This window comes from Macrobrachium nipponense, chromosome 13, assembly GCF_015104395.2.
Source record: "Macrobrachium nipponense isolate FS-2020 chromosome 13, ASM1510439v2, whole genome shotgun sequence".
NCBI lineage: Eukaryota > Metazoa > Arthropoda > Malacostraca > Decapoda > Palaemonidae > Macrobrachium > Macrobrachium nipponense.
The window spans coordinates 89,867,623-89,884,470 of NC_087206.1; the positions used below are offsets into that span (position 1 = coordinate 89,867,623).

Below are 16,848 nucleotides of genomic sequence, written 5' to 3' on the forward strand. Positions count from 1 at the left end.
AACTGACCTATAAAATAGTGTGAGGAAGGAAAACAATAAAGCAGAAGGCCATATAGCAATGGTCTTGTTGAAAACTATGCAAAGTGACTGAGCCAGCAAGTGAACACTTAAATCAACATTAGAGTTCATCTATTATGAACAAACTCATGATAAGATTATCTAAAATTCATCACATTATGAAAAAATAATTCACAAAATTTCAGACATATTACCACGTATTTCTCTCCTTGAGTGGACTTGGATTGAGCTGAAGAAATTTCAAAGAAAACAACAGTTTTGACCCTGGGTTGAACAACTAACTCCGAGAGAGACTGCACTAACACCTCCGGGGCAACAATTTCATCTGTAATGATATAATCACAGGTTGACAATTCTCATCTGAAATAATATAATAAATCATTCAGTTTCACAATTCTTCAAAATAACATGGTTGATATGATTCTTTAAAATTACAGGTATATAATAACACCTAAATTTAATGAACCTCAAATCAGCAGACTTCTATACCTATCATGTACTATATTATGATTTTTTCCATCGGCTACCAACTTTACGTGCTACATTTTTAGGTATATAACTTAAAACTGAATGTCAGGAGGATGATGCCTTTGATAGGAGGCAGTGGAGAAGGCGCATCAAACAACCGACTCCTTAATGTAGGGATAATGGTTGCAAAGAAGAAGACTTAAACTGAATGTCAGGAGTAAAGTACAAGTTCGTTTAGGTCAGGAACAGTGTGGATTTGCTGTTGGGTGTAAGACAGCAGCTACAAAATATTCAAGTGCAGCCTATAATGTAGGGTCTTTGTTACTAATCAGACTTTTACTAGCTATATATAGTAAAGGGTGCTTGTAGACAAACAAATACGTACAAGTTTTTATAAGTGTAAATGTTTTCTAATATACAAACCAGAATTTACACAGAACAATTCCTGGCATAAAAAAGTGGCAATGCACTGAAGAAGCCCTTACAACATGTAGTATATACTACTTAAGATCAAATACATTACAGTAACAAACAATATGCAGCACCAACCAAATATGCACATACACTCCCACATATTGGGAGATACACTCTTAGAGGTGAAAGAGCACCAGAGCTCCCTTTTCTTTAACATTCCCATGGCAAAAAGGGAAGCCAATTTTTGGGATGCATCACTTATTGCTCTGTCCATGCAGTAACTGACATTCAACCAATCAGCAGAGCAGTCATCAGCTAAAGGAGAAAAGTCTCCGATCTTCTTTCCTAATGCTCCAATTGACCAGTCAAGAATACTAATGCTCCAATTGACCAGTCAAGAATACTAATGCTCCAATTGACCAGTCAAGAATACTGAGTACTTCTACCATCTTGAAGATGTTCTTTAAAAGGTGATCAATTTTCATACCAGAAAACATCACCTTGGCCACAGTAAATGCAGACCTGCGTGCAGAATCTATCAGTACTGAGAAATCCCCCTGGGAGGAGGCAGCCTCTTCCAAGGAAGTAGAATTTGACTGATATTGCCATTTAGAAAGATGAGAAGGGAGATACTTTCACTTTTATCAAATCTATTCATTAAGAATTTCACTGATTCACCTAGTTGGGTAACAGTGCTTACCATCAGTCCAAATTTTGTATCTATCCTATTCTCCAGGGTGGTAAAGCGGTTGGGCTCCAACAATCAAGAAAGATTCAGATGAAGGAGAAGCAGGAGGACTCAGGATATATGAAACATTTGAAAGAGAGAGGACTTGGGATATATGAAACATTTGAAACAGAAATAACAGGTATTTTGGTACAATCGAACCTTGGTTTTTGTACATAATCTGTTCCAGAACCTCCCATGAAAACCGAAACAATTATTCCCATGAGGAATAATGTAAATACAATTAATGCATTCCAGACCCCGAAAATTTTTTTTTTAAATACATTTTATACGGAATAAACACAGTTTTACATACAGAAAACAATGAGAAATAAATACTATATGTAAATGACTAATGAAATGAATAAAGGAACACTTAACATCACTCTTACCTTTATGGAAAACACCTGTTAGGTATGGAAGATGGAGAGGGAGGAGAAGAAGTTGTTTGGAAGGGGAATCTCCCCACAGAAGGACTTCAGGTATCAAGGACCTATCTGGGGTTACTTCTCTTTGTTTTTTACTGGAACTATCTGAGTTTACTTCCCCACTTTTGTTTTTTACTGGCACCAGGACCAGCTTGAGAGTTACTGGACCCCTGTCACACAACAAAAATGAAATTTTCATTATTAAAATGAAGTTTTATTGTATACTTACCGAACAATTATAGAGCCGTGATTTCCACGAGCGGCAGGATACTAAATTCAAATTTAGCGCGTCGGCGTCGCCAACACTGGTGGTGATGACGTCATCTCCCTCCACTCGCGGGAGAACCAGGTACAACTGCCCAGGTGAATCCAATTCTTTCTGCCCGTCCGTCCACCTAAGGGGAGGAGGGTGGGTATAATCATAATTGTTCGGTAAGTATACAATAAAACTTCATTTTAATAATGAAAATTTCATTTTTATTGTAGTGTCTTACCGAACAATTATAGAGCTGATTACACATTTATGGGAAGGTGGGATTCAGTGGACCACTAGTATTTTTAAATGGTTACATTTATTGCAATACCAGTAAACACTCAAGGTGTCTGTTGTACCTTACCTTGTAAGAGAGCTACAGCAGACTGTTACTGCCTCTGGTCGGTGCTCTTCTTACTATTGTAGAGGAATTGGAATTTGACCAAAGTTAGCCTCTACAGGAGTGGAATCCTTCCGTAGTTCAAGCGAGTCAAGGCTGACTGACGGAGGATAGTAACAACAAAGATTGCCCTTGCCCTGGGCTAAGACCAGAAATTCAATCATACAAAACATTTGTCACCAACACCAGATTTAAAAACATATATACCCAACCATTGTAAAATCTGACCTAACAGACTGGTGAGTATCCCAGGTACTCAGTACCCCCAGCTTCCCTTGAACTCGACAACCTATTCAAGGTGAAAAGTTAGCATAGAGGTGACGACCCCTGTGCCGTTTCTCCCAACACCATGCCAGAAACTGCCACCGGACCTAACGTTTTACAATTCTCGAAAACCGTTTCTATCTCTTTGAGATAATGACTCGCAAAAAACCGAATTCGATCTCCAGAACGTGCTCTGAAGAATCGAAGCTAAAGATAAATTCTTTCTGAATGCTAAAGAAGTTGCCACTGCTCTAACCTCGTGAGCTTTAACTCTCAGAACGGAAAGATTGTCGTTCTCGGACTGCGAGTGAGCTTCCCTGATAAGCTCTCTAATAAAGAACGATATAGCATTCTTAGAAAGAGGACGAGAGGGATTTTGAACCGAGGTCCAGAGCTTAGAAGATTGTCCTCTAATACCCTTAGTGGCAAACAGATACTGCTTAATAGCCTGACTGGACATAAGAGCCTTTCTTCCTCCTCATGTCCAACCAAATCAGATAAGTTCCTTACCACAAAACTCCTCGGCCAAGGATTAGAAGGATTCTCATTTTTGGCTAGAAAGGTCAAAGATACCGAAAAAATACAGCATTGCCTTGAGAGAAACCGACTCTTTGTCTATAGCGTGCAATTCGCTGACACGCTTAGCAGAAGCTAGTGCAATAAGAAAGAGTGCCTTCTTAGTCAAGTTCCTGAGTGAAGCCGACTTCAAAGGCTCAACAAAGGTGGCCCCATGAGGAACTTAAGCACCACATCTAAGTTCCAAGCCACTGTATCTTGCGGGAGCTTAGTGGTTTCGAAAGACCTAATGAGGTCCGACAGATCTGAATTGGAGGAAATATCCAAACCTCGATGTCGAAAAACCGAAGAGAGCATGGCTCTATATCCTCTGATCGTCGAAGGAGCCAGTTTCTTAGAGTTCCTAAGAAATAGAAGAAAATCTGCTATTTCTGTTAAAGAGGTCGCAGAAGTAGAGACTTTAGCACTTCTACACCACTCTCTGAAGATTCTCCACTTCCCTTGATAGAGTTTGTTAGAAGACTCTCTCCTACAACGAGCGATAGCTTCTGCAGCTCTTCTTGAAAATCCTTTCGCTCTGACAAGATTCCGGACAGTCTGACCCTGTCAGAGCTAGAGCGGACAAGTTTTGGTGGAACCTCTTGAAGTGAGGTTGTTGAGAAGCCACTTCTCTGGAGGAAGAAGTCTGGGGAAGTCTACTAACAACTGGAGAAGGTCCGGGAACCACTCTTTCCTGGGCCAAAAGGGAGCGATTAACGTTAGCGTTACATTGCTGTGCGACATGAACTTGTTCAGCACCTCTCTTATTAGACCGAACGGAGGGAATGCATAAGCTTCCAGACCCGACCAATCCAACAGCATTGCGTCCACCGACCAAGCTAGAGGATCTGGGACTGGAGAACAAAAGAGAGGAAGACGGTTGTTCCTTGATGTCGCGAACAGGTCTATTGACGGTCGTCCCCAAAGGCGCCAAAGTTTCTGACAAATCTTGTTGTCCAAAGTCCACTCCAGAGGTAACACTTGCTGTTGACGACTTAACTCGTCCGCCAGGACGTTCATCTTTCCCGGAACAAATCTCGGGACTAGCTGAACCTTCGCTTCGTTTGACCACAGGAGGAGATCCTTGGCTACTTCGTACAGAGAGAAAGACTGAGTCCCCCCCTGTTTCCGCACGTACGAGAGAGCCGTGGAGTTGTCGGAATGCACTGCCACTACTCGACCTTCTACTAAGCTCCGAAACTGTCTGAGCCCCAAGAAAATTGCTAACAGTTCCTTTACATTTATGTGGAACTTTCTTCTCCTTCTCCGACCAAGCTCCTGAAGTCCGTTGATTTCCCAGTAGGGCTCCCCAACCTGTGTCCGATGCGTCGGAAAAGAACTGTAGGTTCGGGAGGATGGGTCGTAATCTAACCCTTCTTCCAACCTTGCTCGAGAGAGCCACCACCTTAGGTCCTCTTTTATTTGATCTGTGACAGGAAAGGTAATCGAGTCTGGTTGTGTCCTCCTGCACCAAGAGGCTCTCAGGAAAAACTGCAGAGGTCTCATGTGCAGTCTTCCCAACGTCACAAATTTCTCCACTGACGTCAATTTGCCAGGAGCCTCATCCACTGATTGGCAGAACTTACCTTTTTGTCCAAGAACTCCTGAACTGTCTCCAGACAGCCTTGAACCCTCTTCGGGGACAGAAAAGCCCGAAAAACTTGAGCATTCAGAATCATCCCCAAATAAAGGATGCTCTGAGATGGAACCAACTGGGACTTCTGTTTGGTTTGACCAGAATTCCTAACTTTCTGGCAAGATCCAGAGTGGTTCCAAGGTCCTTCATGCACCGACTCTCTGATTCCGACCGGAGAAGCCAATCGTCCAGATAGAGGGAGATTCTTACTCCTAATATGTGTAGCCAGCTTCCTATCGGGGATAGAACCCTGGTGAAAACTTGAGGAGCGGTCGCTAGTCCGAAGCAAAGCGCCCGAAACTGAAACACCTTGCCTTCGAACATGAACCTCAGGTACTTCCGAGATTCGCGATGTATCGGAATGTGAAAATAAGCGTCTTGCATGTCCAGAGAGACCATCCAATCCCCCTGTCTGATGGACTCCAGAACCGACCGAGTGGTCTCCATAGGAAATTTTGTTTTCTGGACATGCAAGTTCAGGGCGCTCACATCCAAAACCGGCCTCCAGCCCCCTGATGACTTGGGAACTACAAAAAGGCGATTGTAAAAGCCTGGAGGAAAATCCCCTTCTATCTGTTCTAGCGCTTCTTTTTGGAGAAAACAAGCGCTTCCACTTCTGCGGCTAGCGCCAGAAATTTGTCTGAGCCCGGAGAGTATGCCTGGAATGGAATTGGCACAGGTGAGAGTGAGGGAGGTGAAACGAGAGGAATACGATAGCCGAACTTGAGTACTTGCACTACCCAGGCTTCTGCTCATATGTGCTTCCATTCTCCCAAAACAGAGCCAGCCTGGCTCCCACTGGTGCATGAAGAACCGAGCTTTCATTTGGAAGGTTTGTTAACCTTGGCCGAGGCCTTAGACTGAGGTCGCAAATTCGATTTCGGCCGAAAGAAGCGCTTGGGTTTTCTCCCTCGAAAAGGCGCTTGGGCCAGAGGAGAAACCGAAGGAACAGTCTCCACAGGAGCTTTAGGTCTCTTAGTAGACTGTGCCAGTAAATCCGAAGTAGATTTCTTATCTAGCGCAGACGAAATTGACAACACTACATCGTCTGGAAAGAGGTTATCTTTCACAAAAGGAGCAAACAAGAGAGCAGACTTCTGTTGGGACGTAACCCTTTTAGAAGCAAAGGAGCACCAAAGTTGCCTTTTCTTAAGGGTACCAAAGGCGATGAGCGAAGTTAACTCATCACATCCATCCTAATGGATTTGTCCGCACAGGACAGAACACCAATCCAATCCTCCGCTAACTCCTGAGAAAGAGAAGGACAGTCTTCGATCTTGGCCGCTAAAGCGCCAATAGTCCAATCAAGGAAGCTAAAGACTTCCAAAGTTTAAATTGATTCTTTACAACGTGGTCCAACTCAGGCGCTGTAAAGAAAACTTTCGCTGCGGCGAAAGCAGATCTTCTAGAGGAGTCGATTAAACTGGAGAAGTCTCCCTGGGAGGAGGCAGAAACTCCAGAGAAGGAGCTTCCCCAGTTACATAAAACCTATACCTCTTACGAAGCAACTTAGAGGGAGGGTAAGCAAAAGAGCCTTCCCTAAGTCTCTTTTCATAGACATCCATTTCTCCGTCTCTTTCAACGAATGTCTAACCGCTTTAGATAGAACAAGTTTTGGGAGGAGAGGGTCTGAAGTTTTCCTCCTCATCAAAAAAGTCGAAGTTGGGGAGCGCGGAGCCGCTTTCTCAAAATAATCTGGATAAGATACCAGAAGAAATCTAAGGAGACGTGAATAACACGAGAGGTGATGTGAATCCTCCTCCTCTACTTCTTCTTCATTCTCCGATACCGCCGAAGAAGTAGACGGAACTACAACCGGATCTGAAGGTTTTCGAACCACCCTTGGACTCATTCATCCAGTTGGTTAACATCTCTAACTGCTTGCGCAAAGGCGCCAGAGACGAATCAAAAACAGTTAACGTAGGCTTGGAAGAGCCTAAATTTTCAGCAGGAGGCGGAAAAACTACTTGCGCCTCGCTCGGAGCCGCCGAAATTCGAGGCGAAACAGGCGCATCAGGCGTAACAGACGAAAAAGCGCCTAAAGAAACACCCTTAGAACTGCTAGCTACAGCGCTAAAACCACAATCTCTACTAGTAGATGGAGCCGAAAAAGGCACAGATTGAGGCGACGAACGAGCCGCTAACGGCCGAGGCGCAACCCTACTCTCAGGCTCCTTATACCGCTTGACTGGAGGAGGCGAAGAATCGGCGCCTGAACGCCTCTTTAAGGGACGCGAAACGGGCGAATCTCGCCAAGAGCGCCGTGCGACCGGAGACGAATCGCTTGAATCATTTGAAAGGCGTCTGACCGCAACACCTTTCCAACGCTTAACCGAGCCCTGTTGAGGCGCAACAGGCTCAACAAGAGCGCCTGTCTGTGGGCAAATCCGAGCGACTCCCTGGACTTCCGGTATGTCTTCTCCCCCGGTGCGGGGAGCTGGACAGTGACCTTTGTCTAGGAGACGTGTCAGGACAGACAGACGCACCCTCAACTACATCTTACCTGAAGCCGCTTCTCCAAAAAACATCTTAACTGAATTACCAAGTTGCAAAACCGTATTCGCTAGTACCGAAAATTTCTGATCTAACCTCGATTCCAGACTGGCAATGGAGTCGGAAGAAACTACGGGAAGCCGGAGAAGTGGGATAGTAGGAGGAATAGGAGGTGTAGTTAAAGGAGACATAACAATTTGAGGAGAAACAGAAGGAACAGATGCATCGCAAGACGAAGCAGAGCTAAGTCTACTTTCCCTAAGCGCTGCTTTTCTAATTCTGTCTTTAGCTAATTTCTCCGAGTATGAACTAAAAAACTTCCATTGAGAATCAGTCCAATCACTACACTCGTTACATGTTCGATCTGCTGAACAAACCTGTCCCCTACACTTAACACATTTAGTGTGAGAATCATACTCTAGCTTGGATAATCTAGTTTTACATCCTGAGATGCAAAACCTAACTCCCGACGGACTAGAATCCGACATGGCAACGCCTAAATAAAAAGCAAAATAACAACAACGCCAAAAAAGAGTACTTCACCAATTCCGAAGATCAAATCCACAAGAAAAAAGCGAAGCAAAGTCATCCAACCGCACCGACCACCGATGTTCACCGGACGCCGGCAGGAAAAGAATTGGATTCACCTGGGCAGTTGTACCTGGTTCTCCCGCGAGTGGAGGGAGATGACGTCATCACCACCAGTGTTGGCGACGCCGACGCGCTAAATTTGAATTTAGTATCCTGCCGCTCGTGGAAAATCCACAAGGCTCTATAATTGTTCGGTAAGACACTACAATAAAACTATCCTGAGACTTTTGTTTATGTCGTTTCTTTAATATTTGTCTAAAGTTAAACATGACATTGTCATTAAACATGTTGCAGACATGGATTACAACTTCTTTGTTGGGATGATAATTGTCCACAAAATTTTTTACATCATTCCACTTTGCAAACATGTCCTAAATCCATGAAGTAGGCACATTATGTATGCCCATTCGTTTTCTGAATTTTTCAAACCAGCTTCTGGTGCTCATAAATTTACTAACAGCAGCGTTTGTTGTAGGCATTTTCTCACCGAGATCAGAATGAAACTTCCTCCAACACTTTGCTACAAGGTCTTTCCTAAATTCTATAGTGTTTCTTGCCTTTTTAACACAAGGGCTAGCACTTGGAACTTTCTCTGGCCCCATGATGGCTTATTTAGCAGTTGCACTAGAATAAAAAAGGCACAAAAAGCACAAAAACAATGAACACAAAAGCAGAATGGGGCAAAACACAAGAAGGGATGCTTTGTTTTGGCAGTCAATACGGGAACCAGTCATGTGCTGGGCCCCAGATGGAGCATTTCCGAGTACGAAAACCGAGGAAACACGATAACCAAGACAAAATTTTGTACAAAAAAGTCTATGAAAACCAAAAAGTACAAAAAGATTTTGAAATTCAAGCTGCCATTCAAGTAGAAACTGTCTATGTAATTACTGGGTAATTTACACTAATAAATAAAATTGTAAGACATGTAACACAGCAAAGTGAGAGGGGAATAATGAAGGGCACTCATTAGTACTGCATCTCTCTTTCACACACAATGGTACTGCTGTAGGAGTGTACCTAGATGAAAAATTGGCTTTCCAAATGAAAATTGGTTTCCCCTAGCATAACAGCACTTCACTTGTTCAAAAGTTAGGAATCAGCCTTCTTTTTCAGACATATCAGCGATCAAAATAAACTGTAAATTAAAAGATTTGTCATATGAAAGCTACAAAATTACTTTTTCACATAAACACTTAGTTGCATGATGCTCTTACTATTCCAATTATACTGATATTTAAGAGTATGTATTGTAAATATGTACAGTACTCACAAAAAAATAGATGTGAGCATTGCATTTTTCCCCTCCATCTGATATCTAAGACACTCTAGGAAATGAAATCTTTTAAGAAGTACACTAGCCTAGTCATCACATTATAATAATACAGTACCTTGGTTACTAATAGAGGCAATCTCATCCAGAGAAGAATCAGAATCTAAAGTAAGTGATGGTGATACACTACGGCCACTCCCAGGGCTCTGTGGGTGAAGGAGAGACACCTCTTCTTCCTCAAGGGTACTAATGTCGTCATCTGTATCCATTCCCACTGAAAGAGGCAGATGAAACAGTATTCATTGAACTCACACACACATACTGGCTTAAGAAATATGATATACAAAGTATAAAAGTAATTTCATGCTTCATAAAAACAAGCCTCTTACTTTTACTTCTGCCTTAACACCCATTTAGGAAAGAGGAAATCCCCACTGAAGGGTACCGGTTAGAAGTTGCTGTGGGTAGCACTCTCTATACAATATCTTGAAATGATGTAATGCTGCAGTGACTGTATAGTATTGCACAAAACTGTGATAGCTGAGTTAACTCACTTTAATTAGGTCTGCAGACCTACTCTGCAGTTCATGTGAAAAATGATTCTATTGTGAAACTGAATTATTCAAGCATCAGTCTCAAATGCATCTTTTTTTTTCATTTAAAAATCTTCGGGATTTTCTTTTTAGGATTTTATGGATATCTACATAGGGCGATATAATCAATTACCCAAAGGGGTTGACCTGCAAGCCTATCATGATGAGAGAGGATTGCAACTATACTGTAATATATTTTCATATCCTAGTAAAGAAAATTATTCAGTACAGTAGTATACTATGCCTAAATTTACTTGTCACAGCTCTTAGATTTTGCTGAAAAAGGGTATTAGTAGTTTCAATTAAACCATTACTACATTTTAGCATTGAAAATAAGTATCATTATCCTTTGTTTTAACATGTGCTTTGAAAATTTCTAACATTCAATCTATTTGCAAATGAGCTCTTTCAGAGATGGTGGATCCCACCCATAAACCATAGGATTTTGGGGGGCCAACAAGTGGGAAAGTGGAGTTTTTGGATGGGTTGGGAAAAAATGATTAATGGGATAAAGATCTTTGCATTTCACAAGGATCTTATTTCCACAGATAATTCTCATTTAGACTGAGGTAAGTTCAAGGAATGTTGAAAAGAACATCAAACATTCACAGCAAACATAACCACAAAAAAAATGGTATTTTTGAGTTGAAAATGCAATATAGTGGACCCCCCGTATTCACAGGGGATGCGTTCCAGACACCCGCAAGAATAACTAGAATCCGCAAATACTTAGAGCCCCTATAAAAACGCTAAGACTGCCTATTTTGTCAGTTCAAACTCAAGAAAAACCCACCAAATATGCTTATACAGTGGTACCTCGACATACGAAAGTCCCAAATTACGAAAAATTCAAGTTACGAAAGCAAATACGAAGATTTTTTGGGCTCTACATACGAAAATAGTTCAGGTTATGAAAGGTTGTTGCTGTAAAGTCCCGAGATTCGCCCGGACCACCGATAACAATTTTAAATCTCGCGCGCCATCAACTGAGTAGACTCGCCACCATCCTCCTGCTCTCCCATTAGTTCCTGATGCTAGTCACTGCCATAAGATCCTGCTCTCCTATTGATCAGCATCTCTCCCATCGTGCATCTACGTAAAGGCGTTCTTCGGTTACTCCGAAGCAGCATCGTTTGTGTACGCACGCGGAATTCGTTATTTCTATACAATTTCGTTTATTAACGTAAATTCGTTAGTGATTTCGTTGTAGTACTACTTTATCGTGTTGTGTGAGAACTTTAGTACATACGTATACTACATAACTTAATTACGTACAGTATACGTAGTCATGGGTCCCAAGAAAGTTGCTGAAGTTCATGGAAAGAAGAGAATGCTTTCTATGGAGACAAAAAAGGATTTTGACGTAAGGAAAAATCTATTTGGCTGGGCGATTGGCTCGTGTCGCCAGCGAAAATATCCTTTAATCTATTATTTCTAGGGTAAATGTACTAACACATACCAGAGAATAAATAAAATAAAGAAAAAGGTCAGTATGACTGACTCGCTCACCCTCTAGGAGGGTGTCGGTATGAACACTAGGCGAGTGAGACCACTACCACGAGCCAAATGCCAATAGAAATCTCCCACTACAAACCCTCCAAGAGGGGAGCCGTCCCACAGAGGGAGCAGCTCGTACTACTACTACACATCCCATGCTTGCGACTGCTGCGCCTCTAGTGGCCATCCTTTAAAAGTTAGCGCCAGGAGCCACACGTGCTAATTTTCTCTCTGTCTTTTTTGTGCCCCTTTCGTGGATTTTTGCTATAATGGAGCGTGCAGCTATCGCAGCAGCTAAGTTAAGTAACTCAGGTAATTTACGGTTAGCGAAGTGTTTTTTCCGTACCCCCGAGACGGTATTTGCCGTTTTTTTTAGGTATAGATAGTTTCTCGGGGGCTGGGGGGGGGGAAGCATGGCAGCATGGTCCTGCCGCATGTTGGGTTCGTTCTTGGTCCCCCATACCTAGAACATCCCTTATTATTTTACGCTCTATTTTGATTATCCGCGTTATTACGTCTACTCAAGTTGTTATACAGTATGTATTTCACCTTATGTAGGCTTTTTCTATCCAGACCCTAGTCCAGGTTCTTTGTATCGGCCCCTGACTAGCTTTGAGTGGTAGACTTGCCTTCGAGCTAGTCGCACACTCCTGGATTTTTTCTCCTGCTATTTTACCTTCTTTCTTTCATTTTTATTATATATTATATTTTTATGTTTTGTTGTTGTTAGGTTAGTTGGCGTCTGGCTTAGCTAGGTCCGGGCTCGTAGAGCCTAGTCTACCGTTGATCAGTCCGGTGCGCTTCCTCATAGCTTCTCTCTGATCAGTTGGTTTCGCCCGATGGGCCTATATGCTACCGCTTTTCAGTTCAGGTTGCTTCCCGATAGCTTCTCTCTGATCAGTTGGTTGGCCTAGGCTGGTTACCGTATCTTGTTACCGCCTCGTGGTCACTACGGGATCACGAGTCAGCCAGGCGCCTGCCAGTCCAGTCTCCTCCCTTTCCCCCTCTCCCGCTCTCCCATAGAGTCGGGCGGGGGTGGGTCGGTCTGTCCTTGCTCGCCCAGCATGCCCGAGCCTGCCTCCCCCTTCCCCTCCACCGGAGGGGCCTGGGAGTCCGACAGTCCCTGACTGGTTCCGACCTCTCCGCTTCTCGGTCGGCCGGGTGGTAAGTTGTGGGGGGCTTGGCCTTCCCCCCCTCGTTACTTCCTTGTCGCTCCGCGGTTAGCGCTGAGTCTGTATGTCATCTCGCCCTTCCCTCCTTACTAGAGCTCCTCCCTATCGGAGTCCTGGTATCCAGCGGAAGGGTATAGTCCACCATAGTTGGACCGGAGCATACAATAGGTCTTTACTAACCGTACCGTATTGCTGAGTTACTACACTCCGCTCACTGGACCTAGTCCGGTTACTTGCATGTAGGTTTAAGTTACCTTTAAGTTTATCTTAAGTTTCTTAACCATCCCCACCCCTCCCTTAGTATTTACCGGATCTCTCCGGGATTATAGCCTATTCAGGCAATGCAGGGAGGGGTTATGCCCAAATTTTTTCCGAGCTCCGCCGTAACGGAGTTCTTTTGTCCTTAGTCTGTAAGTGTTACCCCTTTAAGATACTCATGTGTCTTCCCACTTAACAGGCCACCAACTGTGAGCATCCGGGATGTTCCGCTACACTTCAGGACCCCTGTGGACACGAAGTTTGCCGGTCCCATGCTCCATGCGCGACTCCGCACGGGGACATCCAGGTCTGGTACCATGAGACGTGTACGTACCATAATGTTACGATCTGGTTGAGGCCAGCTTTTGGAAGGCGTAAGTAATCCATCTCCGCATGCCGCTCCGCTTCTTTTGCTTCTTAAGTTTTCATCATTACTTTAACTTAAGGCATCTAATTTAAGTTATATCCTAAGTTTTAGTTTTAAGTGGTTCTTAAATCTAAAATATATCCTCTCTTACAGGCTCCGGCAGTAAGAGATACGGCATTGGCTACCCTGCTGGGGCCCTGGGTCGGAGGTTTTGGCAAGAACGCCGCCAAGGGTCAGCCCTACATACTGGAGAAGCGTTTAGCTTTGTTAATCTTCCCCGGAGGCAAGGCGACTGGGTACGTCGACCCGGTAGAGGCGGACCCCTCTATTGCCTTTATCCAACAACAGCTGAGGCGGCCTCCTTGACTGAACAAGACCAGGATATCTCCACAGATGTCGCAACCCTGGATATAAATGTTGAACCTATGGTAGGTATAGACGACCTGTTGGTCGAGGTAAGTAATGCAGTACCCAATGGGTCCCCCCTTGGGAATGACTGTTTCTTCTACCCCTGCAACTTCACCATCCTTCCAGAGCTTTACCGGTGATGAGTTATATACTCCTCCAGAGGCTTCGGTTAGGCCTAAGATCAAGTCTAAGCATATGACCTTGACTAAGACGTCATCGTCCTCGAAGAAGACGTCCTCGTCTTCTTCTTCGCGTAAGTCTCCGGCTCGTAATCCCGCCCAGACAGGTCTAAAGGGTCTAGCTCCGGCTCAAAGTCCTCAAAGAGTAAGCCTAAGGAGAAATCCCAGCACCCCGGCAGTATCACCAGTTCCACTACCTTTGGTGCCTATTCAGAGTCTCCCCTCCACCTCCGCAGCAGCTCGGCTCTGGACACCAATGCTGGCCTGTTGCAACAGGTGGGCGACTTGGTAGGGCTCCCTTAAGACGAGTATGGAACATATGATATCTCGCCTGTCGGATAGGATAACTTCTCAGGATACTATTATAGCCGGCCCTAAGAGAAGCCCCCTCTTGCCTCTCCCTCAACCTCTAACACTAGTGGATCTCAGCTTCCCCCGTTATGACTCGCTGCCCGCCTTTTCCATGAACAAATCCTTGGAGAGTAGCGTCATATGCTCCCTTCAAGATGGTCTCATCTCCATACCGGAGTTTGGAACTCGAAGAATAGAGGACTTCGAGTTCTACCCGGAAGGCCTACAGCCTCCCTTCATAGGCTACGCTAGGCTCACGCCTTCGGCTATGGTTAGAGATGACAGGGTACCAAAAGGAGACAGTCCTCTATTCTCGGGACCAGGCCCAACGAGAATGGCTTAGATGTCTAGACGACATGGACTGTTCGAATACCAAGATCCAACCATTCAAAAGTCCCTTTACCATTTTCACGGTGGACGAAGGTACCCCGCTCCCTTTCCTTACCAAGATAGCGAGGTCGACCATCTCAGCAGCTCAGAAAGGGAACCCATGCCTCAGCTGAAAGAAGCAGACCCCACTTCTCCGTTGCTCCCGTCAATTGGAGAATTATGGGAGGACTTGCCTAACACTTTCACAGCTGGCAAACTCAAACCTGACTGTGCTATGGAGCAGTTTGGTGAAAAGCTGCCCAGGCTCCGGGATAGTCTTATTCAAGCGGAGTTTGACTCGAAAACACGACTAGGCCAGGTCAATCAACCTGATGGCTATGTCTGAGGTTAGCAACCATGGCTTATGGTTCAGAACCAATTTTTAAGCTTATGACCAAAGCCCTGACTCAAACGGTGCAGTCAGACATGTTCGAGTTTGCCACTGCTAGAACAAATTGCAGAAAGCATGTATTGCTAGAGGCAACCATTCGGCATGAACCGAATACAGGTTAACTTTCTTCTAACAATATGGGGCGCAGATCTCTTCCCAGAGGCTATGGTAAAGGAAGTACAAGCAGAGGCTACGAGGTTGAACAAAGCCTTAAGGACCGTTGGGTCTTACGGCTAGGAGAAGGCAAGACTTGACACCAAAAGGTAAGGGACAAAGGAAGCCTAGACGTTTCCAACCTTACCAAAAGAAGCAGCCGCGCTTCCCTCAACAAGTTCCTACAGTGCCGTTAGTGCAGGACAGCTCAGCCCTCCACGTCTAAAGGTCAATCACAGCCTATTTATGTGATATCCCCTCAGCCCCAACCCAACCCTCCACCTCATACGCCATCTCTCCAGCTTACAATCCAGCCTTCGAGAGTCAAGCTTCTCAGAAGTATGACCGCTCGAACAAGGAGGCAGAGGTAAGCGGTCCTTTCGTGGGAGAGGATCGGGAGGCCCCTTCAATAGGGGAAAGCACTTCAGAGGAGGTCGAGGGGGTTACCAGAACCAATGAGGAACTTCAGGTAGGAGGGAGGCTGTTTCACTTTCGCCACCGGTGGAACTTCAGCCAGTGGGCTCAGAGCATAGTGTCAAAAGGGCTGGGTTGGAGTGGTTGACGAACCCACCTCCAGCCAGACCTTTCCGTCAACTTCCTTCCAGCGAATTGACAGAGTACGCAGAGGACCTCCTTCAGAAAGGAGCTATAGTCAAAGTCAAGAGATTAAAATTTCAAGGTCGCTTGTTCAGCGTCCCAAAGAAAGGCTCAAACAAAAGAAGAGTAATCTTAGACTTGTCCCGCTTAAACTTAGCCATCCGCTGCGACAAGTTCAAGATGCTCACGATCTCACAGGTGCGGACCTACTTCCCAGTGGGGCCGTCACCACCTCTATCGATCTTACAGACGCCTACTATCATATCCCTATTGCAAGACACTTCCGTCCGTATCTGGGATTCAAGATAGGAGACCAGACGTTCTCCTTCAAGGTAGTCCCGTTCGGGCTCAACGTGGCACCCAGGGTGTTCACGAAGCTAGCGGAAGTAGTAGTGCAACAGCTCAGAGCTCAAGGGATTATGGTAGTAGCGTATCTCGACGATTGGTTGATCTGGGCCCCATCAGTCGAAGAATGCAACAAGGCCACACTGAAAGTGATCCAATTCCTAGAATATCTAGGATTCAAGATAAACAGATCCAAGTCCAGACTCACCCCAGAGTCAAACTTTCAGTGGCTAGGCATTCAATGGAATCTATCCTCACACACTCTGTCGATTCCATCCACCAAAAGGAAAGAAATAGCGAAGTCAGTCAAGCAATTTCTAAGTCACAAACTAGCATCAAGGAGAGCTCAGGAAAGAATCCTCGGCTCTCTCCAGTTTGCTTCAGTAACGAACATCTTAATGAAAGAGCCAAACTGAAAGATCTAACCAGGATCTGGCGATCTCGAGCAAATGTCAGGTCCAGGGACAAGCTATCCTCAGTACCTCTGATTCTAAAGAACCGGCTTCGGCCGTGGGCAAAAGTCAAGAATCTGTCAGTGTCAGTCCCTCTTCAGTTCCCTCCACCAGGGATTACCATCCACACAGACGCGTCCTTAAGCAGGCTGGCGGGGAGGGTACTCCCAGGTCAAAAAGGTGCAAGGAATTTGGT

The 16,848-nt window shown here is 44.7% G+C and overlaps 1 protein-coding gene across 2 annotated transcripts in view; it reads right to left on the minus strand.

Moving 5' to 3' along the window:
* LOC135225190 (sorting nexin-20-like) overlaps positions 1-16,848 on the minus strand; it is a 62,809-nt gene that overhangs the window by 23,566 nt on the left and 22,395 nt on the right. For both annotated transcript variants that reach the window (XM_064264484.1, XM_064264483.1), the window contains exons 2-3: positions 9,639-9,794; positions 213-343 (exon numbers count right to left, since the gene is read on the minus strand). In XM_064264484.1, the coding sequence (XP_064120554.1) occupies positions 213-343; positions 9,639-9,789 (282 nt within the window). In that variant the 5' untranslated portion in view covers positions 9,790-9,794. The remainder of the gene's footprint in view (positions 1-212; positions 344-9,638; positions 9,795-16,848) is intronic.